We start from the raw sequence: 20249 nt of genomic DNA, 5'->3' as shown, positions 1-20249 counted from the left end.
GGTTCCCAGGGACCTGTCTGCAATTTTTTGTCATTTTTTTTTGCGGATAAACCCCGGCTGCCCGGCAGCGGGGCGGCCGGAGTATATTTATGTAAGTTTCCAAATCGAAAATATATTTTTGTAAAAAACAGAAATATAAAATATAAAAAATAAAAAACCTCGGTTTCATTATCCAGGAAAAACAGATTCGGCGTAAAGCTGATGGAGGAAAAAAAAAAGACTTTCCAAACCGTGGAGCCCAGGATTGGCCCAAACCGTTAGCAAATTTAGGCCCAGCTGAAAGATCTCGAGAGTCGACTCGGGCTCGGGTATGAATCCAACTCCGGCCCGTGTAGCGGCGCTCTCCTTCTTCTTCTCTTCGGCTTCAAGAAAGAAAATAGGAAAAATAAAAGCGGAAGGCACTGTCTCTTATAGCGGCGGCGACCGGTGAGGACACCAAAGACGTAGATCACTGTCGCGGATCGAAGAAGAGGCGGACCGACATGGCGGTAAGCATCTCCTTCAGCTGCTGCGATTCGCCTCCGGTTACGTGTCTTTGACGCATCTCTGTGGGTTTCCGCAGTGGCAGCAGGCGATGGGATCTCACGCCGCGGGCGGGAGCCAGGCGCCACCGGCGGCGGCGGCGGCGGCGGCGGGAGGAGGCGAGACGCAGCGGACGCAGTAAGTTTGTCTATTTATGTTTCGGTGCTTGGTTCAGATCGCGGCTTGCGTCAGATTGCCCCTTCCTCGTGCGAAGAGGGGGTAAAGTTTTTGCGGTGAGACTGCTTGTGAGTGAGGGTGATTTGGGCACAGAAGCGGAAATTCATCTTAAGGCTTAAGCCATCGCTCGAGTAGAACCTTTTGGTGTTTTCCACGATGAAATCCTGTTTCAGAAAAAAAAAGGGTTATGTCGATTAGAACCTTGGGGATTTTTGCGGATTAGGGTTAGTGATTCGTGATGCTGTTCTTAACTCTGCATTGAGATGTTTGCAGTGTCGGTCCGGATGTTTATGCATTTCTCTGCAAACTGCTTGGATTCGGCTTTCTTCTGTCCTAGATGTCGATTAGCTCGTTGGGGTTACTTGCTACTCTGTATTTATAAATTTCTATGCATACTGCTTGGATTTGGCCTCTACCATAGTAGAAGTTGATTAGAGCATCTCCAAGAGTGCCCTATATCTCTTCCCCATCCTTGTTTTTTTAGAAAAAAAGTAGAAAAACACCTTTCCAATAGTTCCCCATCTCCCTTCCCCATCTTCTGACAATTCCCATCCGAGGCTCCTTCGTGCGCATATATGCGCGCTACTCCATCGCGCGCATCCAGAGACCAGAGTCCCCCGCGTTGTCTCCTCCCTCAGTCCTCCCGCGCCCACAGATACAGTCGGCGAGGGCACAGCGCCGGGATGTAGGCAGGGTCCGAGCCGGCGTGTAGGAGCTCGGAGGAGACACGACCCTTGGAACGTGTAGGCAAGGGCACAGATGCGCGACAAGACGCATCGGACCGCGACACGGCGCTCGCCCACCTCTCCAGCCTGCACCTCATGGCGCACCTCAACGCCACCTGCCACAGGGCGGACTACGACGCGGCCACGCGCGGGTGCTCGGCAATGAAGGAATTCTCTCAATCTATTTTGGTTTACTAGTTGCCTGCTGCTGCTACCAATCGGCTCTGCTGCGTACTAGATGATACTAATGGCATCCTGCTGCTTGCCAACTCATTTACTGAACTATGCTGATCGCCTGCATGGTACTGTTGCCAACCACCTGCTGTTGCTTGATGGCTAACTGATGGCTTCTACGAGTTGCTGAATGCAGATAATACTGTATGATCACCAGTAGTTTATTGCTCAGCTGAATGGATGGTACTAAAATTTGATTTTTTTACAAGTGAAATATAGGGTAGTCTTGGAGATGGTCTTCTTTTTCCTCGCCCTACTTATTTTGGGAGTTGGCAAACATTATGGTTTGGGGAACAAATAATAGAAAACTGTTGGAGATGCTCTTAGCTCGGTGGGGTTACTCGTTATTTTACATGTGGTTGAGTGTATTTTACAGTTCTGACAAAATAAATTGGAATGCCAGAGGATTTGAAAGTTGACGGATTTGTTAGTGTGTGGGCAGTGTTTTTTTCTTTTCTTTTCTTTTTTCCTCTCTGTTCTTATGTCTAGTTATTGATCCAACATATGAATTGGGAAATAAGGGTTCGTATGTTTATGAAATAGCAGCATCTTTTAAGTTTTGTTCCTTTATGGGGATAGAATTGAACTTAGTTTACTTGGTATGTATGCTTTTGGTGAAGTGTAAAACAATATTCTTACAGTATGTTATTTCTTCATCAGTCTAAATCCCTGATTAGATGCCTATATTTCTAATGGCTTCTCTGTTATGGAAATATGGCTGGCATTAATTGTGTGCTTGTTATTTTTAGAACACCTCCACTTTCCAAGCTTCCTTGTAGTGTGTTGTTTCCATTGAACTCTTCTATATAGTTCTATTGTGGTGTTTGCTTTTGGTAAGGTTATCAATTCACGTGATTTATTCCTGCCATTGTTTGACATCAACAGGTATCCGTATGTGACTGGTACTTCTGTCATTGCCTTGAAGTACAAGGATGGTGTGATCATGGCATGTGATACTGGAGGTTAGTCACAGTTCTTCTGTACAGACAAATACCATTATTACAATGGGAAACTTAGTCTTATCTTCCATTTGCAGCCTCCTATGGGTCAACTTTGAGATACAAGAGTGTGGAACGCATTAAGGCAGTTGGTAAGCATAGCCTCATTGGAGCAAGCGGAGAGTACAGTGATTTCCAGGAGATTTTGCGCTATCTCGATGAACTAACGTAAGTTACATCTAATGTGGATATATATGGAAGTATGGAACTTCATAATGTTATATAGTGAACTCATGTTTTTATTTGTATGTAATGCTATGGAAATCTGAATCTCTTCATTCACCCTTTCTTTTCAGTTTGTCTGATCATATGTGGGATGATGGGAACTCTTTGGGCCCGAAAGAGATCCACAGTTATTTGACAAGGGTAATGTACAACAGACGCAACAAGTTTGATCCTCTCTGGAACACCCTTGTCCTTGGTGGAGTTAAAAAGGGCCCAAAGGGCGATGAGAAATATCTTGGGATGGTATGATCTGTTTTCAAATGAATTGCATCTTCTTATTCACTGGCCTTGATATGTCAACATCTTGCACCTAATTCTTGACCTGTGCAGGTTAACATGATTGGTACCCACTTTGAGGAAAACCATGTTGCTACTGGGTTTGGAAATCATCTGGCGATCCCCATACTTCGGGCTGAATGGCGCGAGGAAATGACTTTTGAAGAAGCTGTTAAGCTGGTTGAGAAGTGTTTGCTGGTCTTGCTGTACCGTGATAGGTCATCTATCAACAAATTCCAGGTATGAACCCATTAACATTGGTTAATGTGCTTAGTTTGCTGAACCTGTGAACATTCACAGAAATTCAGTGCATAACTACAGATTGCCCTAACATGTACTTGACTCACAGATTGCCAAGATCACAACTGAAGGATCAACCATCTACCCGCCATACTCTTTGAAGACCTACTGGGGCTTCTCTCATTTTGAAAACCCAGCCCAGGGTGCAGTAGGGTCATGGTAGATTTATGCTGCTCACATCTTGCATATCAATCGTGCCATGAACTTAGGGGGGAAGCAATATATGTGCCTTCAGCAATGCTTTCAGCCCTTGTGCATGTTTGTTCTGAACATCACTGAAACTTCGCATTTCCTTTGTATGACATGACAGTTATGATTCAGAGAGTTTAATTCTTGTGAACGTTGAATGTGGATGTGGATTGATATGGTTGCAATTTCTGGTGCCAGTGTTGAAGTGCTAGACCAATAGGGCGATTTTGGCACAGTATGGCACTACCTGTTTCACCAAGGCTTTTCACTGAGTTTGCCAACAGAAGAGGGATGGCTGCCTACTTTAGCTGCAGCAGTCACGGATCTCGGTGCGCGGTATCGGTAGGATGCCCGCCTTGTCCTGGCTTGATGCAACTTTTTTCCTTGCAACCCGTGATGACATTGCCATGCTTCTCTTCTGTTCTCTGCAGTGATGCCATTTCCATTAGCCCATTAGTTAGTGACAAGCTTCTCTTCTGTTCACGGATTAACGCCTAGTAGTTTTTGGCAACCTTACGAAACGAAAACGTCTAAGCAGCAAGCACCATCCCATGCATCATAAGAGTTTGAAGTCACAAACCTGAGAGAGAGAGAGAGAGAGAGAGAGAGAGAGAGAGAGAGAGAGAGAGATCACGTAAATCAGTCAAGCTGAGCTTCTTCCTACAAATACTAAGAAATGTACATGACATGGTAAATCCAGGGTCTTAAAAAAAACAAATCTACACAGGATGCACTTTCTACATCATTCATTGCAAAATTGTGTCGCTGACACTTTGAACATTTGGCACATTTCTATTACACGGCATGGAACTGGGAAAGCTCCCAAGGTGATCCACTATTTTTTTTTTCATTCCAAAGAGAATGTACACATGAAAAAACAAGAATCTTATTACGCGCCGGAGTTAAAAATTGTCGCTGTTCTCAACAAATGTCAACAAATATCTAACAACTAACCGCCTATGATCTTCATTGCTTTCTTTACTTGTCAACTCTATCACGCCTTTCATTATCCGGGAATACAGCCTCTCCAGCTGTGGGACGCCGTAGCCTGCCGTGTGCTCCATAAAGCGTTGCTTTAGGGCTTCTAGCTGTCCGAGTAAGTCGTCACCAGTACTCACGGTGGTGGCAACTTCACTGCTGTCAGTCTCCATGGGTTCAGGACGAGCAGGTACTTCTGCTGCTTCAGCTGGTGAATTGTCGGCTTCTTTCAGTGTGCCATTTGAATCTGGTTCTTTTGGAGTTTCTTCTGGGGAAATTGGTTTTGACAAATCTACATCTTCTGGAGACCTTTCGTCTCTGGCAGCCACATCTTTAGTCAAGCCTGAAACAACCAACAATTCAATGTTTTCCATAATTATTGCTATCACATCTTGACAAACAAATACAATGGTCATCGTCAAGATCATAAGAACTGACCCTGTTCATTTTCTGCACTTTTCTTTTGCCGCTTAAGCACTTCATAACTTTGTGAGAGATTTACTTCTGGCTGCACATTGCGAAGCCTTGCACTTATTCTAGTGCCAGAAACCAGCTGAGCAACAGGTGCTGCTTGAAGAATGGAGCTATCTTCATCATCCATAACCTGCAGTGGTCCCCCCTGTGAAGCGATTTTATCACAGAAGGACACCAAAGACGGGTCCATCTGTGACAACATACCTTGCACCTGACCAAAAAGGGGTTCATTAGACATCATACAAAGATAATTGACAAAGTGGCAGTCAACAATGAAATATACTTGAAATTGAGATTAAACAAGATACCACGTCTCGGAGTTCACATGCTCTACTGACGATCCTAGATCCATTGTAGTCGTTCCCATTATAAGTCTGTATAGGACATACATAGGTTAGCAACAGTAGTGGAAGTTTGGCACGTATTTAAGCTGCCATCCTCAAAACGCTCACCACTGAGGCCACCACATATGTAACATGAATCAAAAAATAAATTCTCAAGAAGATGTACCTTTGCATTCGAGACAATAAGATCAATATCATTCATAAATGCTGCCCTGGTAAGGTATTGTCCAGAGTCCACCCGCTGCAAGACAGTAGCCATATCCATAGGCTTGTGAATTACTGATCGATAGTCAGGTACCTCCTCTTCTGATACTGGGAAGTGAAACACATTGAACCTTTTGTTGTATAAAATGCTGAAAATACAAGCAGTCACACCATTAGTTCTATCAGGGTACAGGAAAAAAAATGAACACTGTGACAAGCTACTAGTGCAACAATGCTTTTGCAACGGAGGATGAAAACAAGAGGTCTACCAAAAACATTGAATACTCCAGGCAAGAGCTAAAAGAATATTTTTAAAATCCCTCTCAAATAACAGAATCCTTTTTTATCATACTTTACAGCGTAGGTTTTATGATTTGAAATATCACAACAAAATTTTAACTGACTTTATAGTTATTAATTGGTGATGATAAATAACTAAGCTCAATAAATAAAGGAGTAAAGGAGCAAACTGCAGACCGGTTACAAATATCTCGGAGGCACATCCTCATTCGACGGACAGCATGCTGCTCGGCTTCTGCCCTAGCCTTTAGCTCCGAAACCTTAGGACCCTCCACTACCTTTGGAGCTTTCGGAAGATCAATAGCAGATTTCTGTTTCTTTAACTTGTTTCTTGATTCCTCCGTTTGGAACGAGAGCAATGACTCAAACAATATATTGAAGTATCTCAATCTATCATCATAACTTGGTTGATCCACTTGGTACCTATCAAACAAAGATTTTTATTTCTTGGTGAAAGAAAAGATAATGGGGAAATGCAGTGAATTTCATGTGAAGAAGGTCGCACTGAATCACAAATAAAATGTTATATGAAGAATTAGAGCCCACAAGTCAACAAAAAGGAAACAAATTGCATCCTCAATTATTTATGTGCCTACCATTGCAACACATCTAATGCCTAAGAGCTTCCATGCTTTCTTTGTGAACGATCAAGGATGGAATATACAAAGCATTTACAGAGATCAAGGGTCAAGGTAGAAAATTGTTAATAGAAAAGCTGAGCAGCAAAGATATAGTATATTAAGTAACAGGACCCAAGCAACAGGTAGGAAACTGTCACTTTATATCTAGCTCACATCAGTAAGAACAAGCCATGTAGCCAATACAACCAAGGAAAAGAAGACGACATTTTGCAAGGAACCTACATATTGCGAGAAGAGAATATGGAAGCACACTCTTCTTCGAGATCAGTGAAAGCCACTGATGATGTTCCTAGCAACAAAACTGGAAGGTTGGATGGTAACTCATTCAATAGAGTCAGTAACACAGCCCTAAGCTGTTCGTGTGCCTGTAACATAAACAATTAAGTAAATAATCCTTATTCAACACTTGTCAGAATGGTCATAGCAAAAAACTTTGAATATTTAAAAGAGTGTCTACTAACCGTATCCCACCAAAGATGGAACTGAGGCAGGTAGAGAATGGATGGAGTTGTTCTCTTGGCTTCCCCAAAAATATGCACAAGAGCTTCTTCAGGCGTCTTTGCACTTGGATCAGAGAGAAGAGAAGGCAGTCCCAACGAGTGAACAGAAAACTTCTCAAGTTCATGCAAAACAGCTGGTCCCACATGATCCTGCTAAGTTAAAAACACATTAGGAAGTGAAAAAAGAAAGGCAGGTAATATGATATTGTCTATTTATAGAAAGGAACAGTCTTACCAGTCCAACACTCTCACCACCACATATCAAAAGGCGAGGTCTATAAACAAGAGGAATGGAAGATCCATAGGAAAGGGCAGAGAACTTGCTAAAATCTACGGATGAAAGAAAAGGAAAAATATCAGAAATCCGTTCCATTATTTTATCAAGATGCCTCTTCAGACAGGGAGCAATAACTGATGAAAGTGGCCTTGAATGCACAATGGATCCCCTATGCGCAGCTGGAGTTATTGTAGACATAGCTTCCAAAAAGTGGTATTTCTCAACACTGACCGAATCAACATCAATGACAAACTTGTCATCACTTGTGTAGACCTGAGGATACTTCTCTCTAAATGCTCTAATAGCTGCTTCAGTACACAACGCTTTCAAATCAGCTCCACAATATCCCACACAGCTAACAGCAAGCTCCATCTTTAGTTCCTTTGGTGGAGGATCCTTCCATTTCCTTGTATGAATATCCAGTATTTCGGCTCGAGCCTCGTAGCCAGGTAAAGGAAAATAAAACTCACGATCAAATCGGCCAGGTCTACGCAATGCTCCATCAATGGCATCAATTCTGTTAGTTGCTCCAATCAAGACAACTTGCCCACGTGAATCAAGACCATCCATCAAAGCAAGCAATGTCGAAACAATTGAATTGTGAATCTGCTCCTGCTTGCTAGACCTCACAGGTGCCAGGCCATCAATTTCATCAAAAAATATAATAGATGGCTGATTCTTTTGAGCTTCCTCAAAAAGTAACTTGAGCTGCCTTTCAGCCTCTCCAACCCATTTACTAAGAACATCAGCCCCTTTGCGCATATAAAAACTGACCTTCTGGCCGGCTTTAGAGGCAGCACAAGCTAAGGCACGGGCAATCAATGTTTTTCCAGTACCCGGCGGGCCACAAAGCAGAACTCCTCTAGGTGGAGTAATGTGGTAGTTTGCAAAAAAATCTGGATACAGCAAAGGGAAGAAAACCATTTCCTTCAAAGCATCAATGTACTCTGATAGTCCACCAATATCTTTAAAACTCACACTCTCATCAACTTGCAGAGGCTGAATATCAGCTCCTCCCTTGGAACTTGGTCCCGCAGTTTGGACCCCGGGCATGAGTGAAGTAGAACTGTCACCCTGGTGACCCCAACCAGATGCTCCAACATTCAGACCCCATGCTGCTGGACTATGCATGTCCAATCCACCCATCAACCACGGCATACCTCCCCTCCCACTACGCATCCATGGCATGGATGGACCTTCATCCGGCTCATCCACAAGAAGGGAATCATCCGAATCGTCTGGTAAAGAGAAACGAGGGCGCTTATGCATACGCGACCCGCCTTTTTTTAAATATTTGCTGTTCTTTGGACCAATTCCATGAACTAGTACTCTACGAGGAGATTGTGGCCTGTGCTTCCCTTCCTTACGAGGGGATGGTCTACGAACCTCTGAACGATCCCTTAAATCATATCTCCTCCTTCCTTCTTGTTCTTCCTCACCATCTTCATCATCTCCATCTGCTTCAGCTTCATCGCCTCCATCAACCTCATCATCATCACCTGCATCCTCCTCAATCTCATTGCCATTTTCTCTTTGATCTTCTGCACCCTGTTCATCAGAGCTTTCCTGTTCATCTTCAGATTCCTGGTATGCATGCAGCCTTTTTCCTCGCAAAGATCTTCTGGGTCGTAAACCTTCGCGGCGAGGTATAGAGTTGGATAACTTCTGGCGCTTTGGCCGCGCTGACACTTCATCATGTGCAGCATTGTTTTCCCCTTTACTCTTTGAAGAACGATATCTGGGCCTCTGAAACATTTAGAGGCTACAATAATCAGTAAATTTAGTTGACAGTTGGGGTAGGGGTACTAGTGTGAAGTAACTTTTCATGAACTGCAGAAACTCACCATAAGATCATCATCTTCCATACTTGAACTATCCGTATCATAGCCCTCCAGATTTACAGAAATCCTTCGCTTCCGCGTCGAACGGCGCAAATTTGCTGCAATTGACTATAGAGGAAATTATCATAAGCTAGACAGATGAGCATAAACAATGAAATCCTTACAAACAGAAGTCCTTCATAATATGCAGTTAAACAGGAATTAGATTTTAAAATTGTGCAGATGAACAATTGGTTAATCTTAACATGATACCCTAGCAGTAAAAGCCTAATGAAAGTCTAGCGTTTGTTACTTTTGTCGGTCCACGACCAGTGCAAACATGAACAAGTTAGTGAGTGCAGTCTTCGTAAAAGCAAGACATTCTCACAACAAAAACTGCTACATCGGCGATAAGAATTTCCAATAATAATTATAAACTAAAACCGGATGAATTCTGTTAAATAAGACAAGGTAGACTATATTACAATATAATATTCATGACAACTGCCACTGTTGGCCAAATCTAGGAAGAGAAGGAACACAAAACAAACTTCAAAGCTCTGTTTCAACCTTGTACAAATAGAGATGCATGACCACTTCATGGCACCGTGATTTTTTTTAAAAAAAAGGAACATACCACCAATGTTCCTTAAAATGAGATGGCAAAACAGACTTTTATCTAGGTTGAGACCCCACTACAGAAGAACTACATATACAACAGCTACATGACTTATTGTGGTGCATGCTTGTATCAGACACACACACACCTATATACAATAGCTCTGATGTATCTTAGCAGGCCGTTAGTTGGGAAGCTATTTAATTTACACCTAAAAGTGATAGTAAAACCAAGTGAATCCGGTATTAATCGATCAATCCCACTCAGGCCTTGTTTGGGAACATAGTGATTCCCTCTAATCCGCATATATTGCGAAAAACTGAGATGGAAATTAGTTCATTTTCCACTCGAAAATACATGTACTGGAAGGGAATGGATTATCCAAACAAGCCCTCAGAAACAAACCCATCAAGCACACCCATCAAGGCTACCAATTCACAGCTACGTGCACAAGCTTTAAAAGACAAAAACAATGCATAATTAGCATTTGTCTAAAGCATTCACACATTGCCATTCACAATTTCACACACATGCTGTTACCTATACAAACAGATCACCACAAAAGAACAGTGAGATCAGAGAGTCATTAAGAATAGGCAGACAAATTAGCTTACATCAGCAGGTGGTGGCCGGGCAGCTGGCTTGCGAAGCAGTTTCTTAGCAATCTGTGATGCCGCTGTTCGCTTCTTAGACTTGACCTTCTTCCGCATGGCTGGCTTGTAATACATATAGCCACGAGCGTAGTACTTTGGGCGCTGCCGGAGCCGGTCACTGGTCCTCAATGGCGTCACTGACGCATCCCCCTTTCCCTCCATCGCCACCATCCCTCCGTCCTCAGGTGCACTCCCAAACCATGAAGCACATTGTTCCTTAAACTAGGCCAAACGCTCAAACAGTCCCACGACTTCAGCCAATCCCAAACCCTAGCCCCGAATCCACCAACCTTCATACACAAATAAAATATCAAATAACGGCAGATTTACTGGTAATGCATTACAAAATGGAACCAGACGTTTATTTCCACACGGTAACTGCCCCCAAAAAGACAAAAACAAAAATCAAACCCATGAACAATAAATACGAATCCGTCCCGCCAAACTCCAATCACCCAACCACGAACCATCCAAAATTCATACAAACCAACATAACGCCGCCCCAAGACAGAACCCCGAGCTAAACCACCAAAATGAGCGCAAAAACAGCGCGAAAAATCCCGGGGAAAAATTCCCGAGTCAAGCGCCGCCGGGGAGCTAACCTCCGGGATCCGATCCGCCGTGGTCCGGCGCCGCGCGAATCCGGGCGGATTCGAGGCGGCGGCGGGCGGGCGGGAGCCGGGGGTTGAGGCGCCTCCGCAAGGGTTTCCTCTCTTCCTTCGCGTCGGGGGTTTCGAAGCGGAGGAGGGTGCCGAGACGACGCGAGGGTTTCCGAGTTGACAAAATTAGGTGCAGGACACTAAAAAAAATGGTATTTGTCACAACACACTAAAAAAATATATCTTTACTCAAACACATTAAATTTTCAAAGTTATTAGGTGTTGGACACTATACCCATTAATATAATCATTTTTAATAGAAAAATACGTGAAAAGACGAAATTGCCCCTACCTACTCCATTCTTTCCCTGGCTGCCTTCTCCCTGAGAGAAACGGATCGGCTGCTTCGAGCGCTGCTCCTCCGTGCATCGCTGGTGCTCCGGTGCGCCTCCCTCCGGCCGGGCGTCAGGTGCTCTTCCAGCGCCTCTCCGGTGCGCCGCTCTTCTGCTCCCTCCCTCAGCCGGCTCAGGGCAGGGCGGGGCCGCCCGCTCGAGATAGGATGTGGCGCCCGCTCGAGCCAGGGCGGCGGCGCCTGCTCGGCAGGGCCCCAGAGCCCCACTCGGAGCAGGCCGGCAGCGCCCCCTCAGAGCAGAGGCCGGCGGCGCCCGGGCAGGAAGACGAAGATGGAGGAACCTGCTACACGATTCCTCAGGGATATACTTGTCTTTTATAAATTTATTCATACCTCTTTGATGAAGATATGCTATAATATGTGTTATAGTGTCCAGCACTCAATTGCCATGAAAATTTAGTGTCTTTGAGCAAAGACATATTTTTTTAGTGTATTGTGACAAATATCATTTTTTTTAGTGTGTAGAGCTAATTTTGCCTTCCGAGTTTCTTTCCTCTCCGTCGCACGGGCGAGGCACGTGACTGGGAGCCCGCCCCGGTCGCGGCGTTCACATGGGGCTAGAGCGGGTGCGGCTTCTGACAGGTGGGCGTGACGGTCTGCCGGACCCGGTGGCAGTGGGAGGACATGAGCTCTGATTTGGGATTGGACTGTGTGGGGAATCAGTCGTTGAGATTTTCCGTGTCGTTGGATGGAGATCGAACGGTGAAGAGGGTTTTTCCAGGTTTATGGGGAGGTATATGTTAACGAACTCGTGTACCGTTGGAGAGAACACATTTTAAAGTAGGAGTGGGGTGCCTACACTTGTCCTGTCTCCCTCTGCCCTAGGATTGTCTAGAGCCAAAGCTTTTTTTTTTAAGAAATCTAAAGCCAAAACTAAAATGGCATTTCTAAACTCACTCACGAAGAGTACTAAAAAACACAGAGGTGGATAGTAAAGTATGAGAAAAAGGAAACTAATCCACCACATGGGTTTCCCTAAGATGTGCTTTTTTTAGTGAGAAAAGCATATGTTTCTAGTCTAAAGGAAGTCAAGGTCTTCCTTGCCTGCCATTGATTGTAAGTGTATTTCTCTTGTCAACCATGTGGCATGGACGGATGCTAATTTGTTTCTAGTCTTTATTAAAATTTATTTAGCAACATATTTCAGTTTGCTGTAAAAAAAAAAGTATCTTGGCTTGGTATATGGACTTGAATGCAATGAGGTCACTATGATGTTTCATAAGAAGATTATCTTATGAAAAAAAAATCTTAAGTGATTGATATCCTTTTTCCTTAGGAGCAAGAAGTTAAATATGTATATAACCAAAACTCTCTTGCTTAAGTGATTGATGATAAATTTTTTGTTCGACTCGATTCCATTATAGATTTGAGCTGAGTTGTCAGGTAGTAAAAAGAAATACAATCGGTTGATGGAATCTAGCATAACGAGCTAACTGCAACAATTAACAATTATCTTTGATGTGGATAGTGTTTACCATTATTAGTTTCTAACAGTTATTGGAGGCTTTAATAAGTTCTGGGAGCATAAGAAATCCACCTCTCAACATTAACGGAATTCTTTCGCACCTCGAGAGGGCCATTGTTCTCTGTAAATCTGAAAAGCAAACGAGGGAGAAAGAGAATCGTGCATCGATGGGTATTTCAGCCTGCAAAACATATGGTTCTAAAGCCGGCCGTAGAGAGCCCGTGACAAGAAATCGTGCGTCCTATTTGCCGTGGTCAAGTCGCAACCAGATGGTAGGTCAGACAACCACCAAACGGCCACAGGTTTGTTGTACTCGCTCAGTTGCTCCCTACAAGACGGCGATAGTGCCCAGACCCTTTTCGCCTTTGGAACCTTCCTTGCTTACCTGGTACTCGACAGATGCAACCGATAACGCAGAGAACCGAGTACAGGTCGCACGTGGCCGCGCGCGCTATTGTAGGCCTATACCACCGCCCCCCCAACACTCCGCGCCGGCAGCGGCTGCGTAGGGGCACAATCAGACCAAGGAAAGAATAGGAGATGCAACATTTTGGTAAATTTCTACCAGTATCATATATTATCAAACACTTTTACAAAGTCGGCTAACTTGAACTTCAGTAAAAGATGGGATAAATGACAGATCGGTTCCAGAATTGGCATAAACTCAGACAAGGATGGTACTTGATCCCCAAAATTTGACAAGTAAAGATTTGTCATTTAGCGGATCAGCTATACATGTGTAACCTTGGCAATCCCATAAAAAATTGCAAGAACACTTGGCTTCCGGTGGTTATTCGAGGGTGTGCAGGTGATACAATGATCAACAGCAACTTTCCTTCTTGTGATTGTTGAGTCCATGCTGCTTTGTACGTCCAGCTGATCAATCGCCATTGTTGTCCTCAATCGCATCGTGATGATTGTCACCATAGTCTACCCATGGGAGCAGTGATTCAAGGAAGACCAGCGCAGGATTACGCCCAGCGACTTCACGAGGGGCACGGAGTCTCTCAGGGCCAGCAGCTTCTTGTTCTACGGGAGGCATCTCGTGCACCATTCCTGGACCGACCATGAACGGCCGAAGTTCTTCCGGTGGGAGCGACGGTGTTGTGTCAGAAAAGTCTGAAACAAGCAAATGAGAGTACCTGCAAAATAGAGTGCGACTTCTCAGGACATCATACTTGTAAGTTGTAACTCAGAATAAAGTGTGGGATAACTTTCGAATACATAAAATCCCATTAATACGCAATTCAGAGACTATCACCTAAACTATCTTCTCATGTATGACAAAGGTTATAGGTACTGTAATTTTCTAAACACCATAGATGCAACACTAGTGATAAGTTGTGATAGTGTAGCTATGCTAGACCTAAACCTATATTTTCCAATATAGCCTTTCAGTTATAAACGAATCATATAGCAATGGCTAGTTATGAGAACAAGGGGCGTAATTAATGAAGAATAGTCAAGTGAACTCTGACTTTGCACAGATTTAAGACGAACTTACTCATTCTTCTCTGCAGAGAATGCCTCTTTTCTAACACATGCCCAGTCCTGGGCTTCTCTGTTATCCTGCTTGAGTGATTCAATCACCAAAAGTGCAGCCTCTTTCATTAAGTTCTGAAGTTCTGGGAATCTCCACATGATATAATGGCGTTCCACATATATGTTGATCATATGGTCAAGTGACGGGCTTCCCGGTTTTGCTGATCCAAAGAACACATTTCTGAGTATTTGGGTCCATGATGAGTCTTTCAGAGGAGCCTTGTCAACTATCTTGCGAAGCACCAAGGGGTGAAGCATCAGAGCTTGTTTCATGAGATCAACAGATGTTGACTTGTCAACATGATCAGAACCTTCAGATGTTGCATCACGCTCAAGGTAAAACCGTGCAATAGCAAGAGAAAACGAGAAATTTGGGAATAACCAAAGGGAGTTATCACACTGGTACTCTTCAGCAAATTGCTCCAGCCATTTGTACTGCTGTGATCTTAGAGCAAAGTAATCAATACAAAATAGAGCACCCTTTGGATCATCAGAGTCCAGTGACAACAGAAACTTGCAGACCTCTAGAGCTGATCGGTGGCAGCCACGCCTATCCAGATTTTTCATGTGACTAAAGAGTGCTGTAAAAAATGGCTTATTTGTGTCATGGCTGTATTTCAACTGGTAGTTGCCCTGCAGTGGGCTAAATAAAGGATGCCAAGCACACTCCAATGCAAATAGACACTTCTCCACTGCATCTGCTGATGATTGATGCTCTCCAGAATATTTGAAAAGTTCAGCAAATGTCAACAGTGATTCTGGATGATATGGATATTTTCCTAATATAGCAGCAATAGCATTGAGATCATTTGCAGCTTTGGCAGCTTCAAATAATTCCTGCACGTGTCTGACAGAAGGATCAAATGCATACCTGCAAACAATTAAGAGCTCTGTTATTAAATAGGTTAACTCATGGAACTAGAAAGTTAAGACTCTTCCAGATTCACATAGAACTTCAGAATCTCGTTCCATCTTCAAATCTTCTTTTATAAATAATTAAAAAAAGAGCATTCAGCACTGTGGGGTATAGGTCGGTAAATAAACCTAATATTAACAATGGCAGTAACCAATCAAATTAGCAATGTGGAGAAATGATATGTTACCCAGAGAATCCCAGAAACATACTATATCAAATTTAAGGCATCAAATCCAGCTCAAGTAAGCGATCTAAGTGTTCATACAAGACAACTTATTGTAGGAGAATAGAGATGCGTAATTGATGGATTGTATTAGCCTGAGCCTTGGGGCTGAATATATAGGGGTACATGACTTGGAGGGCAAGAAGCCTCTCCTACAGATCTGGTAGGATACGGATACAATCCTAATCTATCTAATATAGAGATATTCCTAATATACTCTAACATCCCCCCGCAGTCACAGCGGGAGCGTCGCAGACGTTGAGACTGGAGAGAAGTCGATAAACTGACATCGCCCCGCAGTCACAACGGTCAGTGCGCCGCAGATGTTGTGGCTGGAGTGGAAAACCACAAGGTTGCTCAAGCAGATGATAGCCCTTTGTGCCGATGTCGAGGTAGCCGAGGTGAGGACGAGTAGCCATGGTCGATGATGTCGTACGTAGAGTAGCCGTGGTCGACGTAGCTATGTCGAGGTTGCCGACGACAAGGTAGCCGCACATGAAGCCGCGAGCGCACGAGGAGGCGCCATGGTGGTGGCGTAATGGAGAAGACGCCGGAGACGAAGATGGCGACGCGTCGAGGCAGTCGTAGAGGGAGCGATGCCGAAGTCGAAGCAGTCAGGCCATCGGGCGACACATGCTCGAGCTTGCCAGGCTCGGGAACGCATCGGGGACGATGGGCACGCACCGGTGTTGCCAATACCGAACGTGCAAGGGAGGATGCACAACCAGATGCCGTCACCGAGGGGAACCAGCAGAGAAGGCCTCCATGGCAGTCGCAGGCGCAGAAGAAGGCGAGGTAGAAGATGCCAACGCCTGCTGTTGCTGGAGTAGACGAAGTAGTCGGGGACAAGATGGCGACGCTGGCGACGTGGTTGTGCTAGACGAAGCGAGGAGGGGAACCCAGATTTTCCAGCACAAGGCCGAATGATCCGGTTGACGCGACGACGGCGCTCGAAAGAGACGGCGAAGAACTCGTACAGCTTGACGAAGACCATGCGCGGGGCGCGCAGCGACGAGTCCACGATGAGGTCGGGGACGTGGTCGACGGCGGTGAGGAAGCAACGGCGGAGAAGACCACGGGGTGACGCCACTGCTACCCGAAGAGGCGACACAGCGACAGCCCTCCGTGCTCGGTGAAGGGCGCGCTCAACGAGGGCGGACGTCACGGAAGCTAGGTGGATCACGCACATCGGCTGATCAGACCGAGTAGCGTGAGGCGAGATGACGGTGGGCGAAGTCGGTGAAGGCGTCCCGATCGGTGAAGGCGACGACGAGCCAGCGAAGGTCGACGTGCGGACGAGGCGGCGATGTAGGCGGCGGCGCAAACGAGCACCCCCTAGGGTGCCAGCCATCTCGCCAAGAAGCAGGGTCGGAGAGGAAGAAGAGGCCGGTGAAGTCGATGCCGACGTCGAGGTAGAGGCGCGAAGTCGACAAGCGGTGGGCGACGCAATCTCGATCAGTGATCGAGCAAAACAGAAAAGATACACGGTAGCAGCAGCAAACACCAGCAAACACGGGATCTTCCATGTGCAACTCACGGGGTACACGTAGCAATGAACCTCCTTTCCCTTATCCTCATCTCCTCAAAACACACGGAGAGAAGCAGAGAGCCTGAAACTACACGGAGAGAAGAGAGCACAGCAGGGAAGAACATGGTGCTCCTGCAGGCTGCAGCAACGCGGACAGCGTCCCTCACGGCGGCTGCACCCTGCCCCACGAGGCCTCACACAGCATGCATCCATACACGTGCCGCACGGAGGGGCGAGCAGCTCCAGCCTGCGAAGGCAGCCGGCGACGGGTGGCCGGAACCGCTGCCTCGGCTCCAGCCTGCGACGTCGCCCCCCCCCACCGGCGAGCACCAGCACCAGGCGGCGGAGGTTGATGACGGCCAAATCTGGCCGCCTCCATGGCGGCTAGGATCTGGGCGTGGCCGGGCCCGACCGCCACCACGGCGGCACGGGACGAGGCGAGATCCATCTTCCTCCACGCGAAGAATGCTGGTGGTGACGACAACGGACGAGTGCGAAGGAGACCGCAATCTGCTACAGCGACCCACGCGATAGTGGCGGCAGATCAATAGGAACCGCCTCCTAAACAGGGGCGCGGCCCCCGGTGGAGATCATGAGCGACCTCCCCGGGGGCGCGCTAGGCTGCTGTCGAGGGGGCGCACTGGATGTGCGTCGTGAGAGACGACCGGCGGCGCGAGGACAGGGGTGTGGGTGGTGGCAGCGGAAGCTTTAGCCTAGGATCCCAAACCCTAATCTCGTGATACCATGTAGGAGAATAGAGTTGCGTAATTGATGGATTGTATTAGCCTGAGCCTTGGGGCTGAATATATAGGGGTACATGACTTGGAAGACAAGAAGCCTCTCCTACAGATCTGGTAGGATACGGATACAATCCTAATCTACCTAATATAGAGATATCCCTAATATACTCTAACACTTATGATGTGTATAAAGAAAACTGTGTTACCTAAAGTTGACATAGAGGGCTGGTGCAAACTCTCTGAACATAATTACCCACACATTTGAAGAAAAAAAAACTGAACTGACGAAGCTAGTCAAAGAATAGTTTCTTCACCAAACATCTCACTAGAAAGGGTATCTAATACCATGATATGCCATACACAAGTATGGTAGCATATAGATATTTATACACATGAATAAATAAGCTATGTCCTCACCTGAAGTAATTCAAACCATTCTTCGTCTCAAGAAGATGCATTGTTAACGATTTATCCCATGGTGGCCAGTAGCTAGGTGGAGATACAAGAAGAGTTTTTCTTGGATTATGGACAACACGCCTGACACCACGTACTTGTCTTGAACTGCTTGGCATATTCCGTTGATTTTCAAATGAATCCACTACCTTCGATCCAAAAATGCGTCTCATCTCATTTTCACCCTTTAGATGTTTGGGATCAATTTCAAGAACTGAGGTTGCCCCATGAGTAGCTTCATTTGTCACAATTTCCTTTCCTGCTGCTCTGTCACTTTGATGACCTCTCTGTTGCGTTGTCTTCTTTTCAATAGATAGATCTTCCAGGATTGAATCCAGTGACTGTTCATCCTTTGACTTCGTTGATGAGGGCTCTCCCTTGGTCTTTTTCTTCTTTTTCTTTGATTTTTTGCTCGTTTCGGGAACAATATTTGCAGGCTTCTTTTGCAGAGAGTGTTTCTGTTGTGGGTAACTCAAAGGCTGACTTCTTTCTTTTTCATCTTCCTGCAGCAGAACAAGTAAATAAGATTAACATCAAGCCATCAATTGTGATGAAGACAAGAAATATATTCATCCATGGTGGCATGGTGAAGAAACTACCCATGAAAATAAAAACAGAGCTAGGAAAGGTTGGGTATTCAAAGATTTCGTAAAAATTGTTATTTCTGTTTCTAAAACATTATAAATGCCCTAATACCTTGATGAATCCAGGCAAGCCAAAACCTAATACATCTACTTATGAAATAGACATCCATAATTTAACTAAAACTTCCCTTTCTAGGTGTATCTCTATTCTCTTGAGACACAAAGTTTATCTTCTGCTTCTATGGAAAGCATTAACAGATCATAGGAAGGGATAGGTATACCAGCTTAGCCACGCACATATTTTGAATGTAATGTAGTCAGTTCACCACTTACAGCACAGTACAACACATAATCAACTGTAAAGCAAGGCCAAAATAATAATAATAATAATAATAATAATAATAATAATAATAATTCAGATACCATCCAAAAGATACCCAGCAAGATGCTGAACTACAATGAAACAGAAAAGGGACATCACCACAGTGCAACAACAATCAACTGTTAATGATTTTGGCACAGTGTAGTATTAAGCCTTTCCTGATCCTTTTCAGGAGTTAGGGCATCCATCCTCGAATCAATCACATACACATAATTGGAACTTGTTTTTCTTGCTTCCGCAACACTAAATCTTCTCTGTTTTCCCCTAACTATTTTACCATTGACGCATGATAACATAGGACACTACGAGGTACGAGCTCAGCACGATAGGGTGATTAGAAGAAGTGCTCCTAATGCAACATAAGTGTACCTAACAACGACAGAACCCAAGCAAGGTGAGCATCAGCGACCGGGAGGAGCGCACCTTGTCTTCTTCTTCTCCGTCGCCGCCGTCGAGCAGATCAAAGAGATTCCGCGCAGCGGCGCGCGGAGGAGAGGCCTCCTCCTCCTCTGACTGCTCGTCTTCGGCGACTTCAGGGTCCTGAGGGGCGGCCTCCCGCTCCTGGAGGACTCGCCGGAGCAACCTGGCGGACATGCCGACGGCGAGTTGTGACGAGGGTTAGGGTTTGGGATTGAGCTTGGGCTGCCAGGCGAGAGACTTTTGAGGTGGAGATTGCAGAGGAGAGTTTTGCCTTTTCCGGATTCCGGTTCTGGACCCAAATAGGCAAAGAGGGGCTTATAATTGTACATACCGGAAGAGCGAGGGGGTCTTAGAGAGTCGAAGGGCTTAACGAATTCCCTAACCACATATTACCAAGAGGCAAGACAGCCGCAAAGATATGTTGGGACAAAGATTTAATAAGAAGAAGATTATTTATATTCCGCAAATATTACGATGTCCATGCCTTGGAATTTTAGAAAAAGGAGTACAAAGTAAGTCGCAAGTTTTA

At 45.2% G+C, this 20249-nt stretch overlaps 3 protein-coding genes and 1 long non-coding RNA gene across 8 annotated transcripts; 1 reads left to right on the top strand and 3 right to left on the bottom strand.

The window, feature by feature from the left end:
- The first annotated feature begins 326 nt into the window (after positions 1-326).
- Positions 327-3806, top strand: LOC120661236 (proteasome subunit beta type-4-like). Its single transcript, XM_039939998.1, has 7 exons — positions 327-488; positions 563-660; positions 2544-2620; positions 2695-2824; positions 2953-3124; positions 3212-3397; positions 3507-3806. The coding sequence occupies exons 1-7, from the start codon at positions 483-485 to the stop codon at positions 3618-3620; spliced, it is 783 nt and encodes a 260-aa protein (XP_039795932.1). The 5' UTR covers positions 327-482; the 3' UTR covers positions 3621-3806.
- On the bottom strand, positions 3542-4235 carry LOC120661237. The gene is made up of 2 exons (XR_005669848.1): positions 4159-4235; positions 3542-4071 (listed from the first exon to the last, which is right to left on the bottom strand). It is a non-coding gene; the product is annotated as an uncharacterized LOC120661237 (long non-coding RNA).
- A 131-nt stretch (positions 4236-4366) lies between these two features.
- LOC120661234 (ATPase family AAA domain-containing protein At1g05910-like) lies at positions 4367-11891 on the bottom strand. 5 transcript variants are annotated; one of them, XM_039939995.1, is made up of 12 exons: positions 11408-11891; positions 11059-11255; positions 10418-10746; positions 9209-9313; positions 7323-9110; positions 7049-7237; positions 6810-6952; positions 6124-6369; positions 5609-5795; positions 5407-5472; positions 5063-5309; positions 4392-4967 (listed from the first exon to the last, which is right to left on the bottom strand). In XM_039939995.1, the coding sequence occupies exons 3-12, from the start codon at positions 10625-10627 to the stop codon at positions 4549-4551; spliced, it is 3600 nt and encodes a 1199-aa protein (XP_039795929.1). In that variant the 5' UTR covers positions 10628-10746; positions 11059-11255; positions 11408-11891; the 3' UTR covers positions 4392-4548. The 5 variants fall into 5 exon arrangements, with proteins under 5 accessions (XP_039795928.1, XP_039795930.1, XP_039795931.1 ...); XM_039939994.1 differs by lacking the exon at positions 11059-11255 and having other exon boundaries at positions 4367-4967; XM_039939993.1 differs by lacking the exon at positions 11408-11891 and having other exon boundaries at positions 4549-4967; positions 11059-11288.
- Positions 11892-13480: 1589 nt separating this feature from the next.
- LOC120661233 (transcription factor 25-like) lies at positions 13481-20043 on the bottom strand. The gene is made up of 4 exons (XM_039939992.1): positions 19724-20043; positions 18299-18837; positions 14437-15345; positions 13481-14074 (listed from the first exon to the last, which is right to left on the bottom strand). Exons 1-4 carry the CDS (start codon positions 19892-19894, stop codon positions 13813-13815), a joined length of 1881 nt encoding a protein of 626 aa, XP_039795926.1. The 5' UTR covers positions 19895-20043; the 3' UTR covers positions 13481-13812.
- Positions 20044-20249: the final 206 nt, after the last annotated feature.

The sequence above is a fragment of the Panicum virgatum genome, chromosome 2N (assembly GCF_016808335.1).
Source record: "Panicum virgatum strain AP13 chromosome 2N, P.virgatum_v5, whole genome shotgun sequence".
NCBI lineage: Eukaryota > Viridiplantae > Streptophyta > Magnoliopsida > Poales > Poaceae > Panicum > Panicum virgatum.
Note: the sequence above shows the minus strand (reverse complement) of the source record. Positions and strands in the feature narration are given on the sequence as shown.